Genomic DNA, 20,186 nt, shown 5'->3' with positions numbered 1-20,186 from the left:
CACCCCAAGTGGGTGTACAATTGTGCAGTTAATCCATCCGTACGATTATCTCAGCTGCGCCTGGAAACAGAGCATCAGCATGTGTAAGTGGCCAGAGATGCTCTCAAGTCGGGCCCAAGCTACTGAAGGTCCAACCTATGAGCCAGAAAGTCTCTGCCAAGGAGCGACAACACAAACAAGCAACAGGTTCTTCCAAACTCAGAGCAAGGGGTGCAGAGCCCTCCATATTTCCTCTGACTTCTACTCTCCAGGGCTGCCAGAAAATAAACTCATTACACTCAATTTCCATGGATTTAGCCCAGCACAATATGCTAGCAGGGGATGGCTGGGAATGCTGATATTCTCAAGTACCACCATTGAGGTTTGCGGTCCAAAATAGCCCGCTCTTAACAACAGAATCTAGAGTAGGGTGAACAAGGGATCCTTTGGAAGGTGGCGGGGGTGGTCTGGGTATATGTAGCTACATATTAAAGCAGCAGGTGTCACTTTCTGGCTGGTAGACGTCTACGTTGTGCTGTGTTGTTTGGATTTCATGTCCACGCCTTGACGTATTTCATACTGAAAATCTTTGAAAGGAAATTTTCCATAACCTCCCTGGTTCTCTGCCACAGCTGCTCTTTTGCTCTTTGGCATTTCCACATGACTTAAATATCTGTGGAACATTAGGATGTACCTGGCAGATGAGGACCCAGCTGTTACCTCCTTCTGTGGGTGAGTGCTACGCCCAACACAGCGCCTGCAGCAGATCGGACCTAGATTCTGGAAGGGACATTCTCAACAGCCCTCTAGAAACCCACCCTGGTCCACCTTCAACAGTGCCCTAGCCAGGGCTTGGCCCAGAACAGCTTCCAACGTATTGTTAACTTCATAACAGGCTGAGGTTGGGAGCAGCCCCAGTGCAACCTGCCGGGACATACGCCTGCCTTTCACAGCAAATCTAGAGGTGGTCGAGCCGTTACAGAAGGGCACCTAGATCTGTATTTGGGCACCCAAAATAAAGTGGCCTGATTTTCAGAATTGCTACGAAGCTGCCTCTTATTTTGGGTGCCAACTTGGACAATGCTGGCCTTAACACTCATCACCTGGATACAAAGGTGCCATGTGTCTAAGCAATGCATGTAGCTTGCTACTAAGCCAACATATTACTAACACAGAGACTGGTGTGCTGGCTGCTCCTGCAGCAGAAAGGAGGGGAGACGAGTCTCTTTTTAAAGGAAAGAGCACGGTATCTTTTTTGTTGATCTGTGCAATTACATTGCCTAGAATTAGTCATCTCTGTGCTAAACTCTGGATTACATGCACGCCCGAGTCAGAATTCCCCTCCCATCATGCGAGCTTTTTACATCTGCCTGTTCCTAAGGAACATGTACAACAGCTGCAGGAAAAAAAGGGCCTGATCTGACATTCAAAGGCACTGCCTGAGCATAGGAAATGGCTGGTCACAAGCCAAGCCTTGAGCATCCTGTGCTCAGTGCACGGGGGAGACAGGCAGGACCAGCACAACCCTGCACTGCTCTCAAGCAGCCAGAAGGGTGGCTACAACCAAGGGCCTTAAGTAATGGAATAAGAAGGGGACAAATTCTAGATCTCTTAACAGGGAGGCAGCTTCTAGCAACCAGGCTAAAGTTCTTCTGCTTAGGGCTGGTCTACATTGGGGAGGAGGGAGGGGATCGATCTAAGATACGCAACTTCATCTACGAGAATAGCGTAGCTGAAGTCGACATATCTTAGATCAATTTACCTCGGGTCCTCGCGGCGCGGGATCGATGGCCGCCGCTCCCCCGTCGACTCCGCTTCCGCCTCTCGCCCTGGTGGAGTTCCGGAGTCGACGGGGAGCGCGTTCGGGGAATCAATGTATCGCGTCTAGACGAGACACAATAAATCGATCCCCGACAGATCGATTACTACCCGCCGATCCGGCGGGTAGTGAAGACGTACCCAAAGTCTCCTTACTGCTGACCCATGCTGATTCTGTTTGTTCTAACCAGGACGAGTGGCTGGAGCGTCTATGATCTGGGGTAGAGAGACCTAGGGACTGGGCCAGCGGAGGGCATGCAGACAACCCCCTACACCAGCCAAGTGTGGGGAGAAAGCTTAGGCTGATGTTTGTTTCGTTGTGAAGTTGCCAATGAAGCCAAATTCTAAGTCCTCCTCTTCCCATAAGCCCAACCGCCAGCCACTTGGCCTCAGTCCCTTCTCCCCCTCGCCTAACTGAACAGGGCTTATTGAATATGAAAAGGCCCCTTAGTTCTCCTTGGACCCCCGTTCACATTCTCTAGGGCTCACACACAGGGCTTCTTTCATTGTTCTTTTTGGACAGACTGGCCATTTTCCCCCTTGCAAGTTCCCACCATTTGGAAAGGGTTACTGGGAAGCAGCATTAGCATCGACTGCTCACTTGGGCCCTTTCTGGGTTACCAGTGCCAGGCGTTCTCGTTGGCCAAGAGGCCAGGCTGTCCCGCCTCTCACGCGCGTATTCCAGCCTCGAGTCCCCGGAGGGGGATGAACAACTCTGCCCGAAGTCTCGGGGGAGCACTCCCCGTGGAGAGCTCAAAGGGCTTGGATCGGGTGGGGAGAAGACAGTACCCGAAACGCGGGCCCATCTCACAAGGCTGTCCCCTTGCCTGGAACAGCATGTAACCATTCCCTCCTGCTTGGAAGCTCAGACTAACCCTGGCACCCGCTCAACTAGTTGCAGAAAAAGCTACTGTACGTTTTGTTTTCATTAGTGAGCTTAGCGGCAATGGAACTCACCTTACCAGAAAGGCTGAGAAAGAAGCGTGACAGCATCTTGGCATCACCGACTCGTTCTCCTATGCCCGGGCATGCCCAAATGGTTGAGGTGAGTTTGAACTTCGTTCCAGCCAGTGTGCGTTTGAGCCCAGGCACAAGGACTGGCAATCAATTGAAGGATTGCAGACAAACAACAACATATTGAGTTGGGGGAAGGAGCACAGGGGGCGATGCTGGGTCTGGTTTTCTACAAGCTCCTCTCTGATCTGGGAGAAGGAGTAGACTGAAAACTGCCAAGGCCCAAAGCTGAGAGGAGTTACAAACACCAGGAAGGACAGAAAAATTCTATTAAATAAGCGAGCAAATAAAACCAGATTCGATGCAGAAATACACGCAGGAAAAAATAACCTGAACACACTGACAATGGGAGGGAGAAACACAGGAAGCAGCGTGAGAGACCCAGACGACAGCAAAGTAGACATGTGATATGGCAGAAAGTGGCCAATGCATCAGGAAAGCGCACGTCCCTCTCCACACATCGGACGTGGCTGGGATACTGCACCCATGGGATACTGAACTCTAATCTCGGGACTTCGTTATCAGAAACATTCTCTCTGCTGCAATGAAACCTAGAGACCCTGAGTGATCCTGCAGCCCCATTGGGCCAGGCACTGTATAAACATAGTGAGAATGACCCTGCTCTAAACCGCGGATACTCTCAGCAGCAAGGACTGAGAAAAACAACCAATGTTTACAACAGGGGAAGCGAGGCACAGAGAGATTGAAGTGACTTGCCCCAAAACACCCTGGAACTTTGTGGTCAAGTCAGGGATTGAACCCTAATCTCTCAAGTCCCTGTCTAGCCCCTTAGCCACAAAACCAGCTCTGATGAGAGAGACAAACTAGAGGAAGTTCAGAAAAGAGGTTCAAAAATGCTTCCGGGAAGCTAACGAGGGAGATTAATGAGGGAAAATACAAAGAGCTACGAAGTCTACCTTGGCTAGGCAGCTGCTAAGTGGGACGTGAAGGGTATATAACCTGATAACCACCTACAAAGGTTTCCAGGACGTAAGCACACAGGAAGTAGAGGAATGAGAGTGGCATAAGGACATTCAGCGAGGAATACTGGGATGAACTTCAAAAGAGGGAATCTAGGCTGATTTAAGAGACTTCTTATCAGATCTACGAGGCTGTGGGATGGAATCGCAAGGGAAGCAGACCCTCACTAAGGCACTTAAGGCTGAACTGGATAAAGTGCCGCAAAATACACAGCGCATGGAACCATCCTGCCCTGACACAGCTGGCTGGGGAAGATGATCTAACAGGTCTTTTTCTGTTTCACGTCTCTTATTCCAGGGCAAAAATGCTGGAGCGATTACAAAGCACATAGCTGTGATTTGACCAAACTGGGCTACGTTTAAGGGACTAGAGAAGCTCTGCCTCGTGAGATTCAGTTTCCAAGCACCAAGCCTCAGACAGATTAATAGCACCAGGGTTTGTGCCAAAAGCTTCCTGACCCAAAGGGACTCCAGCCCGTACATGTTTTTCTTGGCTGCAGGTGCTGGAAAATGGTGATGCTTTGAGCCTTGGTCGATGTGCTCTCCCTGGAGCTGTACTCCACACGGCAACGGCCGCTGCCTCTGAAAGGGAGCACTGTTTGCACTGTTTGCATTTGCACAGCTGGGGCTGGCGTTCAGGGCCTGGATTTTTGAGGCACAATACCATCAGTTGGTCAGAGTCTGATGAATTCAGCGGCCACCCGTGAACTGCCCCGAGCCTTTCCTCTCTATTCGCCAATCAGCCAGGGTCACTTCACAGCAGCCCAACACGGGCGAACTCTTCCTTCAAACTGCCACCCCCGACATTCAGGCATCAGCCACCTGTCAACCTCTAGTGCAGTCCTCCCATAATTCTTGCATCAGGTCACATGACGCTGCTAAAAGAGGCAGCTTAAGAAACTGCGCACGGGTTTATGGGCTGCTCCGGGTTACCGAGGCAGAGGGAACAGGATGGGGTTAACTAAACTGTCCCCTTCCCCTAAGGCAATTGGTGATGTTCACCGGGGGGTCATGGCCCAGAAGGCAAGAACAAGCCAGTTTCATAGGTCCAGTTCCAGCTGTCCCAATTATACAGCCCCATTACCACAGTAGCTGAGCGCTCACAATCTCTACTGTGTGCATCCTCACCGCACCTCTGTGAGGCAGGGCAGTGCCATTAGCCCCAGGGTACACACAAGGACCCGAGCCACGGAGGCCTCTGATTTGCTGTCCCTGTGTGTGGACACTTTTACTCCAGAAGAAGAGGGCCTTGTTCCTGTTTAAACAGGGGTAAGCGAAGAGGAACAAGGCACGCTTGTTCCAGAAGAAGAGTGTCCACATACAGAGTTACTCAGGGACAGCTATTATCATAGAGTATCAGGGTTGGAAGGGACCTCAGGAGGTCATCTAGTCCAACCCCTGCTCAAAGCAGGACCAATCTCCAGACAGTTTTTTACCCCCATTCCCTAAATGGTCCCCTCAAGGATTGAACTCACAACCCCGGGTTTAGCAGGCCAATGCTCAAACCACTGAGCTATTCCTCCTGCCCACTTTTGTGCCTTCAAGTCACAGCCTGCCTGAATCAGCACTACCTTCAAGTATAGACAAGCCCAAGGTGGTCACACAAGGAATTGAACTCAGGTCACCCAAGTGCCAGGCTAGCACCCTAACCACTAGACCAGGGGTGGCCACATGCGGCTCTTCAGAAATTAACATGCGTCTCCTTGTACAGGCACCGACTCCGGGGCTGGAGCGACAGGAGCCAACTTTCCAATGTGCCGGGGGGGGGTGGGGGCTCACTGCTCAACCCCTGACTCTGCCATAGGCCCTGCCCCCACTCCACCCCTTCCCGGCCCCTCCCCTGAGCCTGCCGTGCCCTCACTCCTCCCCTCCAGAGCCTCCTGCATGCCACCAAACAGCTGATCAGGAGGTGGTGGAAGGGAGGGGGAGGGGCTGATCAGCTGGGCTGCTGGCGGGTGGGAGGCACTGGGAGCGGGGTGGGGGAGCTGATGAGGGGCTGCTGACGTATTACTGGGGCTCTTCGGCAATGTACATTGGTAAATTCTGGCTCCTTCTCAGGCTTAGGTTGGCCACCCTGCACTAAGACCATCCTTCCATACAATAGGCAAAAAATGGTGCCATTCAAGCTGACAAGGGAAACGCCGATCTTCCTCCCTTAATACTATTCCAACAAGGGGAGCGGTTTCCTTCCTCATTTCAACTCCAGCATCGCCCGCTACTTGTCTTCGCGTCCTTGGTTGTTAAGAAAGCCGCTACCACTCCCTCCTCTGCGTTTCTAGGGTGCTTACCAACCCTGTGCCCACCGAGGGCCCCAAAGAACTGCACAAAGAGGAAGGAATTTTGCCTCCCTGTTAATTAGACCAGCATCATCCCCATTCTGAAAGTTGGGAAACAGACACCAGAGAGAGACTGAGTGACTCCCCCAACGTCCACACTGAGCAAGCTGTACAGACTGGAACGGGACACCTCCGTTCTCCTGACTCCCAGTCCCTTGCTCTAACCACTAGACAAACACGTCCTGCTGCTAAAAAGCACCTGCCACAAACACTCCTCCATATGGACCAGGAAGACTACTGGCTTCATCAGGAGTAATGGATGGAGACAGAAAGCCGGCAAACATTGGAAAGCTATAAATAGATACATGACAGGAGCGGAAACAAGGACGCACCTTTTACTTCCCCCAAAACGTATTCAGTGTAGGAGAGATTTTGTTATTTTTTTTTGGTGGAGGGACAGAATGGAAATATGATAATTTTGCTAAAAATATAGGGATAGTTGGTCTATATAAAGCAGTAACTTATTCCATCTTAATTGCCAGGAAAACATGTGGAGTAAACTAATATTATCTCAAAATAGCTCCCGGCTGCACCCGCTGGGAAGATGAAAATCAAATGATCAGCAATATGTGAGTAGTATTATCCAGCACAATGAGGCCCTGCTTCGGATTCAGAACTCTGGATGCTGCTGTAATGCTAAATATTAATAGGTTTGCTCCATACTGAAGGACCCTAGATTTCTACCCATTAAAACCCTACCAACCAACACACAGGGGATAGTAATACAATCTAAAAACCCAACCTGAGGTTTTGCCCTAAAAAGGGAGGCGTGCCAGAGACCCCACGAAATACACTAGGGATTTCCCCACTGCTACTGACCCCCAAGGAAGGCACTCAGATACTATGGTGATGGACGGCAGCACAAAACCCTAAGACAGGCCACTCCACCAACCACATGCAGCCATACAGAAATCCTTTCCCCCACCACTGAAATGCATCCACCCCTTGAATGGAACACAGCAGCTATTTTAACAGCTCAGAGCAACGCTACGCAGTGCGGGACAGGAAATGAAGCTACGGAGCCTGCAGGTCCTGCAGGAAATAGGATTTACAGCGATGCCAGCTGCTGTGATTTTTATCGCAAGTCATAAGAGCATAAGAACGGCCGTACTGGGACAGACCAAAGGTCCATCCAGCCCAGTATCCTGTCTACCGACAGTGGCCAATGCCAAGTGCCCCAGAGAGAGTGAACCTAACAGGTAATGATCAAGTGATCTCTCTCCTGTCATCCCTCACCACCCTCTGACAAACAGAGGCTAGGGACACCATTCCTTACCCATCCTGGCTAGTAGCCATTAATGGACTTAACCTCCATGAATTTATCCAGTTCTCTTTTAAACGCTGTTAGAGTCCTAGCCTTCACAACTTCCTCAGGCAAGGAGTTCCACAAGTTGACTGTGCGCTGTGTGAAGAAGAACTTCTCATGATATCAGGTGGGTTTCTTAGACCCCCAGCTGCTGGAATCAGGAGATTGCATGGGAATCTCAGCTTTCATTTAAAATTAAAAACGTAAGTTTCCAGCCCTCGTGATTATGGAGAAAGGCTTGAAAATGTGAAGTGACAGCTCCCTAAGGGGTCAGAAACCAGAATTTATTATTTTTAAGCCAATCTCACAATTTTTTTACTTGGCAGTTTTTGATCTCTTGGGACTGGCTATTGAGTAGGCAGAATTACTCAATTTGGTATTGGGCTAGGGCATGCCAGAACCCTGTCTCTGATAGAAAGATCTCCTGCCATTTTTACATCCACTCACTCGGTTTCATCTCTAAAAGACCAAGGCCCTGATTCTCTGTTCCTCTGTCCCTGCACAGGAATGTGGCAGTAGGTGGCACAAAAATGGATTTAAGTCACCTTCATACTCCCTGTAATATTTCGAGCAGCTGGGATCTGCCAGAACCCCGGCATAAATCAGAGCAGCCACAAGGCTACTCACATTTATGCTCAGGCTGCAATTGCCTCTTAGGGACCCCATCAGCCAGGTGAGACTAGCCCGAGCAGAGCACAGTCCAGCCACACTCCCGTCTCCCTACGCACGGCCCCCAAATGCTCCCTCTGCTGGGAGCAGGGCTGATGAAGAGCCTTTCCAGCAACTCCATACTGGCCAGCGCACCGGATTCATAGGGCGTATTCTATTTCCCCTTTAGGCTGTTTTGGTGGTTTAAGGGGGCCAAAACCCCACAAGGAATCTGGCCCCTATTCCAGGCATGAATTCTGTATTATTCGAAATTGCATCAGCAAAACCATGAAGCCAGAGGGGCCTGTTTTTCTGCTAGCATCTGATTTCTTGTTTTTTAAATAAGATTTTCACTGGCGCCTCAGTAACATGATTAGACAGAATCCCTGTGGACCACATCACAGAGAGCTCATTTTGCCCTCGTTGCTTCGCTCCAGGCAACAGACCTGGAGCAGCAGAGCTGATAACCCTGTCTGCAGCCGGAGGACCCGACCCATGGTTTTAAAGTGAGTGGAGGAGACCAGCACAGGGTACCGGTCCACAGATCATTTCTCCCGACTTGCAAAACCCAGCCAACAACAAACCACTCCTACGACTGTGCTGAGCAAACGCTACAGCCTTAATTAGGATGCCAAAGACCCTTATTAGAGCTTCAATTTGGGAGACCGTTGAAATTACTACCCTCAAAGCACTGTTATTTAAACTCTACATTAGCAGCTCTACAGCGCCTCTGGAAGAGGGTCAGGGGACCGGAGCTGTGCCCTCAGGCTGGCCTCGCGCTGAGAAAATAGCCCGGTTGTTGGCCGGGAGGAAGAGATAAACCATGCTGAAGAACAAAAGTTAGCAGAGACCAAACAAGGCAAAATTTATGGCAACGCTGCAGCAAGATGAATGGATTATAAAGCTATTGTGATCACTTAGTCTGACTTCCTGCATAAGCGTAGGCCATGCAACTTCCCTGAGTTAATTCCAGTTTGATTCATGTCATACGGTTGTGTTTCTAATGGGGAGCAATGCTGGAAAGAAAAGCCGGGGGCTCAAGGAAGGGATCCTCATCAGCTTTTGGGCTAAGCTGATCCCAAAGGATTAGTTATTTGAGTCTTGATATTACAGAAGGGCCCTCTGGGGGGTAGGGAACTGCCCCCAAACCAAACTGTACAGGGTTATTGATCCCTTTAATTACAGACGTTATCTCCGGCTCCACACACCTCTGATCACACCTCCCAGTTGCTCCAGATTTTGCAGAACATCTTTCAACTGGACCAGGCTGCCTATTCGTCTGTGTTACAAAGGTAGGCCCCTGTGATGTAATCCAATTAAAATATGACCATGCAGATCAATGTTGCTACCACTGTTCTATCAATGCAACAAATCTTATACAAAGGGTGATGTATGGCCAGAAAGGGTTAAGCATCCTGCAGGATAAATGACACAGAGTCAACCCTTAGAGACATGTGAGGGGTAATTAGGGCCACTCCAGGGTAGATAGGCAATTGCCTTATGTTAATCTGTGTGGATAATAACCAGTGATGCTTAGGAAATGGATCTACTTCAGAAGTCCCCATTATTGCTTATTGTTCGCCAAAGGACTCTGAGCTCTCACAAGAAGGCCTGGTACTGTATAAAAGACCTTTGGGTCCCAATCCTTTTGATCTCGTACCTGCTTGATGCTTTATGCGGGAGACGCTTAAGTCGTAAGGCTGAGATCCCAGTTCTAAACTGGAACACCCCGAATATGAAGATTGAACTATAACCTATGAACTAATTCTGAAAGAACTCTTTGCAACTACAATGCTCGCCATCTCTAATGTGAATTCAGTCTCAAGAACTGTACTCATGTCTGTGTGTATACTGATCCTTTAACCAATATTCTCTCTTTTCTTTAATACATTTGAGTTTAGTTAATGAGAATTGGCTGTAAGCGTGTATTTGGGTAAGATCTGGAGTATTCATTAACCTGGGAGGTAATGTGTCCGATCCTTTGGGATTGGTAGAACTTTTCTATACGATGAATAAGATTTTCAGTAATCCTCATCATATTTGACTTGGGTGTCTGGGTAGGGGCCTAAGGCTGGGTTACTTTAAGGGAACGGTGTTGTTGGCTTTTGTGCAACCAGTGAGGTATTCTAGAGCCTGTTTTGTGCTGGCTTGGTAAATCGAAGTATTGGAATATCCACCAGCTTTGGGGATTGTTTGCCCCATTCTTTGCAGTGCACCCTCATTGAGTGACCTCACTTGGCTGCCCTGAGACCCTGCTCACAGCCCCTTTCATCAAATATAAAGAGACTTCCCCTTAACCTAGGAGCTGCTGCAAGGACCTGGGTGTCATGAGATCAGTTCTGCTCTCATCCCGGCCAACTGCTGCACAGTACTTCCATGTGCTTTGAAAAAGACGGCTTCCCCGCACTCACAGGCGGAAAGCTTCCCTTTGAACAGGTCTAGAGTTGACAATATTATAATCTGTCTGTTACGCTGCAATGCGCAACAAAATGCAGGTGGGCCACCTTCTGGTCCTTTGGCACAGTTTGATTGTTGGGGTCACAAAGGTACCCTTCAAACCTGCCAATGACCCATTACCAAGTACAACCCCCTTCTCACATCACAGCCAGTACACAGGAGAAAACCACCTCTCTCCTCTCCTTTCCATAACCTGTATGGAATTCTTTTAATCCTGCAAAGAGTTAAACCAATGGAAAGAGTCATTTGGGTCCAAACATGGAGGAGAAGTTCGATATTTTTAATCTGTCCCAGAAAGAGCACTGGACTAAATAAAGATTTCTGCGTGGGCCAAGTGGAGCACCTTGAATTACAAGCGAGGGAAAGTTCCCCAAGTAACGGAGCCTGCCCAGGATGAACACAAATTTAAAGCCCTATAGCAGCAGAAGGGAGATTTACTAGAGATGTTCCATAGTTCTCAACAACCGGGGATGCAGAGCCTCACTCAAATACCCCCAAGAGAGAGAAGGGGAGGAATGGAGGCTGAGGAGCCAGAACTCCTCATCTCTAACCCTGAGGCGAGAGAGGGAAACACCGAACAGGGGCCAAGGAGCTGCTCCTGCTTACTCCAGGTCTGAATTTGGTCCTATGTCTCTCCATGCCTTCTGGTGTTTGACCTGGATATGTCAGACTGGATTTTCAATAGAGCTTCAGCTGCCATTTTAGACACCCAAGTACACAGCCGGAGCTTCAGAACAGCTCAGCAGGTGAGCGCTTCTGAAAAAATCTGGCTCCAATTGTGGGTGCTGAGCGTTTGAAAAGCTGGCCCCGTATTTGCATGAAGTTAGTCTGCTAGCTCCTTGGGGCAGAGACCTTGTGGGCCGCTGCTTATCTTGCACTGGAAAGGCCTATGTTGCTGTTGCTGCACATGACCAGATAATCCAGGCTATGAAATGCAAAGAGGGGACAGAAAGGGAAGGCAGGATGAGACTCAGAGCGTGTCACTGGGTCTCTATCAATCGGAGGTGACCGGTGCAGGAGTGGTACAAAAGCAGCCAGCTGTTCTCTGCAGGGCACACCAGGAATGGCATTTGTCAGCGTGCCCCATTGCATCTTACAGCGGCTCCTTTACGGTCACAGCAACATGACATCAGTTCGATGGAAAGTTTAATTAAAACATAACTAAGTTTTATGTAGCTCCTTGGCTTGTGTTTTTTCAAAGGCTGATTCACGGCAAATTTTCATGTCCTGTTAAGCTTAGTGAGACAGAATCATTGCACCTGGGAGCCAATCTGATTGCTAGAAACAACACTGAATCGTAATCTTTGTTGGCATTATCTGGCACCACATGTAAGACATTGCAGGAACCAAGTCTGGGGATATTTCTTTCGCTTAACTATAGCCTCCACTGTGATCATCTAGATTGATCGTTAGTGGCTGATTACAGAAGGATTTTACCTACATTCTGAAGGAGCTTTAACTTCATGCTTTCTCCCACCTATGCCAGCTCCTACAAGGGAGTTCATCACTTCAACCCCATTACACACACAGAGTCTATACTCGTCGACTTGTCCTTCCATTGCAATCCCATAACGTTTACATCATATGGGATACTGCAACATGATGTTGCCTCAAAACGACTTCAGGGCATGAGATCCCATGGTGACATGCCGAGGGTCTCCAAAGCTATGTCAGCCCAGTGACCATCCTGTATCCAGACCAACCTGAAAATATCAGGACAAAACCTTCCTGTGGCCATAGCAGCGCCTTACTGGGAGTAACATTGGCCAGTCCCAGGTCCCTGCCCCACCCCCCATTTATGGATCCCCGCCAGCTGCTCTCTAAACCCGAACATTTCGCATTCAGGAGCCGTGGCCACTCCCCCTTTCCAGCTGGAGGCAGTCCAGCCCCTGGCAGCGAAGTTCTAACCATGTGCTGACCTTCGCTGACTCCACAAAAGCAGAGTGTCTAAGAAACTGCCCATTCAAGACCAAATCTCTATAGTGTATTTTGCAAAGTAACAGGGGCTAAACACAGCAGATGCAAAAAATAAACCACACATTTGATTGCGTTGTAAAGAAAGCTGATGTTGAAGCCATCTGACACAATCTTATCGACAGCAAAAGAGGACTTTAGAATTACGGCCGGTTAAAGGGACACTGCATGACAAGATTAGAAATCCTGTGAATCTAACCCAGATCACCGCATTAGCATCAGCAAAAAAAAAAAGCAAGACCGAGATGGGTTTTAGCTTTTGATTTAAGTGAAATTTTACTACTGTTGAAAGGTGCTGAGAATTCAGAGCCCTGGAGATGGAAGATCTTCTTTAGCCTCACAGAACAGATACAACATGGCACTGAAAGATTCCCATACCCCACCTAGAGTGCCCCATCAATGTTCCTCAACCCTGATTTCGAGGGACCAACTCTAGGAGCTAAGGATAGTTCAAGGCTATAACCCAGTAACCCAGTTCATTCATTGGCTTCTTGGCCAAGACCCTCCTGGTGTCAGTCCAACTCGTTCCAATTGTCAATGCTTTTTTGGTGGGGACTCCTGCCCCAGGGACAATCTACCTGTTCCACATAAGGCAGAGTGGTACCAGTCCATAGCTATTAATTATCTTCTACCACTACTGGCCTGGGCCAAATTCAAAGCGGTAACCTACAGGTTAGAAGCGAATGGCTCCACAATTCTCCCAGTGCTCTTTATGTTTTTTCCATTCAGGAACTTGTTACATAAGGAAAAGTCTTCCAACACATTAAATCCCTCAGAATCATAAAAATAAACCTGCAGTTCCTTGCACAAACATCTTGGCCACGTGCCTTCTTCACGGCTTTTGTTGAACACTGAGCCAACACGTTTTGTCTGCACAATCTTGGGTTTTAATTTAAAAACGTAAAACTCCCCCGCCATTGTGACCAGAGGACAGGCTGCCCATAATTCCTCAGAGCAACGTGTTCTCTAAATAGGGACCAGTTACCAAAGTAAGACCAAAAGCTGCCCTTTAGAAAGCGGTGAACTCTTGGTTCTAAAGAACTGCAGGAACCTCTAATATAAAGAGGGGAACATCCACTTCAATCCCAGGGGATAGAAGAAAGAGAAACTGGGGTTGGTTTTCTGGTGGTCTCACCAGAGAGCTGTCTAACTACGGCAAGTCTATAAGATACTCCGTATCTACAGTGAAGTCCATGGTATTCTGCAATCCAGCCTGCAGTAGCTCTCACCTATAAATGCAAAGGTTCAACCCACGCAGATTACAACTTCTAGCATGCAATGGTCTGCCTCCATCCACAAGGAAGATTGCCCAGATCAAGAAGGACCCTTACATGTTAGGGCCTGTAGTCTCCATATGAAAGACGAGGAGACCTGCAGTATTGTCCCTCTTATGCAAGTGGTCCCATAGCTCCTAGGAAGTTGCCAAGATCCTCCCACCCCAGCCCCCGAGTTGGGCCAGGTCAGTCCTGCTTATCAAACACAAACAGTGCCCAAAGGGACTAAGTATTCCTGTTTGTGTGATGTGCCGTAGTGCTGCCTTCCAGTCTGAGGCCTATTTTCAGTGGAATAGATGTTTGGCTGGTGTTTCTTTTTTATTTTTTTGGATGGTAGATCCTTGGTATCTGGCCAGAACCGACTTAAATCATCAAATAATTCATCCAATTCACACACCATTAGTTTCATTAGCAGCTTCATACTGCAGAGGCAGAGTGCCTGAAACAAGACCACACAATGGCTCTTTGTGCTTTGCATTTTTAAGGGGGAAACAAATTAGATATCTTTGTTCCATTGTCACAGGGCTGGGTGGATGCTGGAGTTCCTCTTCTCTCAGAACAAACTCATGTTTGCAGCCCCTGCCACGGGGCATGTTGGGGAGGGCACTCAGTCTCAATTTAAGGGGCGGCAAAGGGAGTAAACAAAAGCCGTTCTCTGCTCCTCAGCAACCCACCAGAAGGAATCCTGCTGCTAACGCTGATTTTCAACCCGCGCAGTGGCAGTGTGTTTCTCTTTAAGGAACCTCAGCTGGCCCTTGCTGACAGGCAACATTATTATTTGCAAAAGAAACTGCCCAAGAGCTGCTAACCTCTGGTCATAGCGGCTGGGCAGGATACCTTGTGTTTTCCCGGATGTGCTAAAGGGAGTGGAAGTGATATTCTAGTTCTCTCCCTCTAGGTTTAGAGCTTATGTTTCCCCCTCCTCCATGTGTGCCTTCTGAAACAGGCTTCTTGATAACAGGATAAGCCTTCAAATAACACACAATCGCTAATCTATGCAACCCTGTCTTCTCCAAATGGTTAACCATATCTTCCCCCTCCTCTCCCTTGGGCTTTTGATCTTGTCCTTCTTTAGAAGATAGGCTCTTTGTTGCCACGACCCCCCTATTACAGGTCTGCGCAACATCCAGCACAAATGGATAAGATTTCACTCTCTCCGATTTCCTCTCAACTTTCCTAGACCTGTCAAACTCCACCCCTGGGAAATAACTTGGTTTCAGTTCTGTTCTCCCCAAGGACGTTAGTTTTGACATGGCGGCATGAGCTATAAGGCTATAGGACAGGGGAGGTCAAACTACGGCCCGCAGGATTGCCAGCCCCATGGTCTAGCGGCAGGCTCCCTGCCTGCCCTGGCCCTGTGCTGCTCCCAGAAGTGGCTGGCACCACGTCCCTGCGGCCCCTGGGGTGGGGGGGGGGGGGAGAGGGCTCCGCGCGCTATGCCCTCGCCTGCAGGCACCGCCCCCCGCAGCTCCCATTGGCCCCAGGGACGTGGTGTCGGCCGCTTCTGAGAGCGGGTGCCACCCCTGAGCCACTCAAGGTAAGCAGCGGCAGGCCAGAGGCCACATGCCAAACCCCTCCTGCACCCCACACCCCAATCCCTGCCCTGAGCCCCCTCCCACACTCTGCACCCCATCCTCCTTCCCTGAATCCCCTGCCGCACCCCTCCTGCACCCCAACCCTCTGCCCTGAGCCCCCTCCCACACTCTGCACCCCAACCCCTTTCCCTGAGTCCCCTCCAGCACCCTGCACCCCTTCTGCACCCCAACCCCCATCCTGAGCCCCCTCCCGCACTCTGCACCCCTCCCTGCACTGCAACCCCCTGCCCTGAGCCCCCTCCTGCACTCTGCACCCCTCCCTGCACCGCAACCCCCTGCCCTGAGCCCCCTTCCACACTCTGCACCCCCTCCTGCACCCAACCCCCTATCCCAGCCCTACATTCATGGCCCTGAAAGCAATTTCCCCACCCAGATGTGGCCCTCGGGCCAAAAAGTTTACCCACCCCTGCTCTAGGGTGTTTGGATCTGATGGCAAAGAAACAAGCCATGATAGTGTTAAGCTGTAGCTTCTGCTCAGTGTCTCCTCCAATAAAAGGTGACAGGTGTGGTGCATACGTCTCATCCAGCCAAGCACGATCAAGACTCATGAACCGTTCAGAGGCTTTTCCCAGTGAGTCACTGACTGGACTGCAGTTCACACCGCATAGAACTGAACCTCATCACTTTAGTGCCGCTCCTTTTTCTTGCTCAGTAGCCCACACCTGCTGTTCCAAACTATGGATCTGAAATTCCTTAAGGGCCTGACCCCAAATCCATGGACCTCCATGGGCTTCGGATGAGGCCCTAGGTATTCAAACACAACCCATCTCCATAGTCCCCCTGAACAATGCAAATCAACAGCAGTACCCAAAATACCAGTCCAAACCTGCGCCATCACGTAACGTTTCATACCGACCTAATGACTAGCAAATTCAAATCCAAAGAGCAGCTTCACACTTAGCTGGGTCTCCAAAAAACAGCTCAGCATACAACTTGGGATGGCACCTCTGGATTCTAACCGGGGCCTTGGCACCCGGGACACCACATTCAATTAGTATTGCAATGTGCTCAGATTGGGCTCGAGCCATTAGGGATCATGACAGCATTGCCCCAAACTTCTACACGTTGCATAGGACTGTGGATTGTGACTCGGGCAGCTCGGGAATATTAAGGAATGATTTTAAGCCTTCACTGGGGTGTGACAGAGGTTGACATTTCTGAGCCTTGTAATCATAATTCTAAGATTTTTGTCCAAATGACAAGAGAGACAAGTCTGCGAGATGAATGTAACGGCAGCGAAACCAGACGCATCACAGTGAGAACTCACATACCCACGCTCGCGGGTCTGAGACGATCACTTATGCCTAATACAGAGGCTTTCAGGCAAACTTGGGAATGTTCTGAAGTTTCCAATACCCGCCAGAGATGATCACACTTAGCTGATCATTCCTCTTAAGGGTAAAACTGATCAAACACGAAAAGGCACTGACACGTGCAACTGGGTCTACATGAAAGACAGACAGACCATAAAAAATTCAGGTGACCACTGGAAAAACGTGGACACTTGTCCAAACAACTTGGCTTCATTTTAATGGGAACTAGGTGTCCAACTGGGCTTAGAGAGCTTTGAAAATCTCTCCCCCAGTTGCGTCTTAAAAATTGGGCTATATATCCCCTGGGCACAAGCTCTCATGTTATTCCCATTACTTCCTGCTTCCAGTCCAGCTGGAAGCATTAAGACAAAAGTCTGTGTATTTCAGTACTTCTGCCGCAAATTTTGAGTAGGCTCCAGGGACAGACATAGGGGAACACGGAAGACATTTTAGTGTTAACTTGTTCCAACTATGGCACAAGCAACTGTGGCTCTGACTGGGAGAAGGTTCGGGGGATTTCTTGTTTTACCTGCACTTGTTCACCCAGCCCTCATTAAATAGCATTCATTTTCTTACCACTTTTTACTGAATTCAGATGAAATCAAAACTACACCACATAGAAATTTATTACATATGTTGTGAAAATAGTGGGGTTTAACTGATCGAGCCATTCAGTCTAGAGAACATTTGTAAATGGAGGCACTTGACCCTTCTGTGCCTCAGTTTCTCCACTCTGTATTTTCTGTCCATTCAGGCCCTGATCAGGCAAACATTTAAGGACATGCATAACTTCACTCACGCATGTAGCTCCATTGGCTTCAGTGGAACTATTCACACACCAATAGCATAGGGTAGACAATAGGAGGACTTTGTGACTTACCTCTGTCCATTTGCCATTGACTTCTATGAATAAGACACAAAACGGGTCAGATTTGGAGGTCACATCCCTGTCCAGAAGGTTTTGGCCGCACACGGATAATTCGACTTTGCAAACACAGTACTGGGTCCCGATAGGCCCAGCAGGGGAGGGGCTTAATGTATACGCCATGGACTCCGGTAGTAAAAACTCCAGACAATCTGCAGGAGACAAGGGAATGTAGAAGAGCGTCAGTCATGGCAGAAAAGCAAACAGCGGGCTTATTGTAGCAAACACGACGTCAGTTCAGGCTTCAGCAGCAGAGCTCCCAAAATATCCAGAGTCTGAGCCTTTTACATTAGCTCCATCCTGGAACATGGCTTCCTGTCCTGATCTATTCCAAGCACTTTATTTTGTCTGTGTCTTCTACTCACGTTTACATCATCAAGGCCCAAGTGACCAGAGAGAAGATACCCAATATCCGAAGACATTATAACCCAGCAGATTAAGAAATAAAGTCCAAGCGCTTGACGTTAGAAAACTGAAAAGAAGATTTTTCTTTTTTGTAACAGTGAATGTAGTGAACATTGGAACAGCTCACCATGGGGCATGGGGATTACTCCATCACTTGGTTTCTCATCAAGTTTGGAGGTCTTTCTCAAAGAGAGACTCTTGCTCAACCATGTTTTTGGGCTCGGCATTCACGCGCACGAGGGAAAAAGAATGCCCTCCCCTGCAGGAATTATTGGTTGAAATTCTATAGCCTGTGTTATATACCAGGTCAGACTAAATGATTTGTAGGTCATAAGGCTGAAAGGGACCATTGTGAACATCTAGTCTGACCTCATGTATAACACTGGCCATAGGGCTTCCCTGAATTAATTCCTGTTTGGACTAGACATCTCTTTTAGGCCACGTCTACACTACCCGCCGGATCAGCGGGTAGTAATCGATCTATCGGGGATCAATTTATCATGTCTCGTCTAGACGCGATAAATCGATCCCCGAATTGACGCCCATACTCCACCTCGGCAGGAGGAGTAAGCGGAGTCGACGGGGGAGCCGCGGCGGTCAACTTGCCGCTGTGAGGACGGCCAGGTAAGTCGAACTAAGATACTTTGACTTCAGCTACGCGAATAGCGTAGCTGAAGTTGCATATCTTAGATCGATCCCCCCCCAGTGTAGACCAGTCCTTAGAAAAGCATCCAAGCTTGACTGAAATACTTCCAGTGATGGAGAATCCATCACAACTCCTGGTAAATTATTCCGATGGTTAATTACCCTCACTGTTAAAAACGTGCACCTTGTTTCTAGTCTGCATTTGTCTAGCTTCAACGTCATCTGAAATAAGAAGCAGAAAGGCTCCAACAACAATAATCGAGGGAAGGAGGTGGAAAGAGGTTAAATTCTGGGAAGATCCTAGTGAACAGAAATGAGACTTGCTTGAGCACTTCTATTAAGTTCTTGCCACAATGCGGCAGAGCCGCGAAGTGTGTGCTGGCATTTAAAAATAAGCTAATGTATGTCCAGTACCCAATAGTTAAATTAGAACAGGATGGTTCGACCACACCCTAGAAAAAAACCACACAGCAAGTCCCGTGTCTGAGTCAGAAGCTACACCCTTTACACAAATATAGAGAGGCTCAGGTCAGGCTCTAACATTGAACCTAATAAGTAAGCTATTCATGGGGCATATCAACATAGGAGGTAATTTCCAACTGGCCTCCCACCACGAGGGGGACAGGAACTGGGGCTGCGGGCTGGGCAAACAGAGCTAGAAAAGCTGCCTGTAGCCTGGCGTATCCGACAATGGAACACTGTTACACCACATTTCAACCACGTAAGAGCAACACTTGAGGCCAACAGATGCTATTTCGCGACATCGATTTTAAAATCAGACTGAAAGTGCTTCAAACAAAAACATTCCCTGGCAGCTTCTGTAATTCAGACATTGCAGCCTTGTGCATCAGCACTAGAGAGGGGGAGACATTTTCCAGAGTCTCAGGCCTTGCCCACACTGGAGTGGTGGTGGCGATGGGGCTGTTGTACCGCAGTAACTCTACTGCTACAGTTAAAGCGGTACAGCTTCCGCCAGTGTGGATGCAGTTACACAGATATAAATGATGCTTTATGTCAGTGTAACTATTCCAGAATGGGAAGGGGAAATGAACTATACTGGTACAAGGCATCTTTAGACCAGTATAACTGCATCCACACCAGGGACTGTACAAACAAAAACTAGCCAAAGCAGTATTGTGTTTAGACTAGTCTTCAGTGATTTAGGAGTCTATGTTACATTCTCAAAAGTGACGTAGGCACTGAAGAACCAAGATTTTAAACAGTGACTAGAGATTTTGGGTGCCCAATTTGCAGGGCCTGAAAGGAACCTGATTTTCAGAAAGGGATGAACATCCACCCTTTGAAAAACCAGGCTGCGTTAAAGTATCTCTTGTTGGGCGGCCAAAAATCTCTACTCAATTATAAAAACCAGGTCTCAGGTCTCATTGAAAGCCAATGTGATTTAGGCCCTCAGGGGCCTAAATCACTTTTGGAAATGGGACTTAGGCCATTTTTAAAAGATTTCTCCTGGCCAACACTTTTTGGAAAATGTAAAATTTTAGCAAAAACAAAACCAA

At 48.6% G+C, this 20,186-nt stretch overlaps 1 protein-coding gene across 1 annotated transcript in view; it reads right to left on the bottom strand.

Annotated features, from left to right (window-relative positions):
- The window catches only part of CPNE2 (copine 2), a gene marked incomplete in the record, with an annotated part of 162,374 nt that overhangs the window by 91,158 nt on the left and 51,030 nt on the right, over positions 1–20,186 (bottom strand). The window contains 1 exon segment of the mRNA XM_034788382.1: positions 17,575–17,771. Coding sequence (XP_034644273.1) covers positions 17,575–17,742 — 168 coding nt within the window.

This window comes from Trachemys scripta, chromosome 13 (genome assembly GCF_013100865.1).
Source record: "Trachemys scripta elegans isolate TJP31775 chromosome 13, CAS_Tse_1.0, whole genome shotgun sequence".
Taxonomy (NCBI): Eukaryota; Metazoa; Chordata; order Testudines; family Emydidae; genus Trachemys; species Trachemys scripta.
Note: the sequence above shows the minus strand (reverse complement) of the source record. Positions and strands in the feature narration are given on the sequence as shown.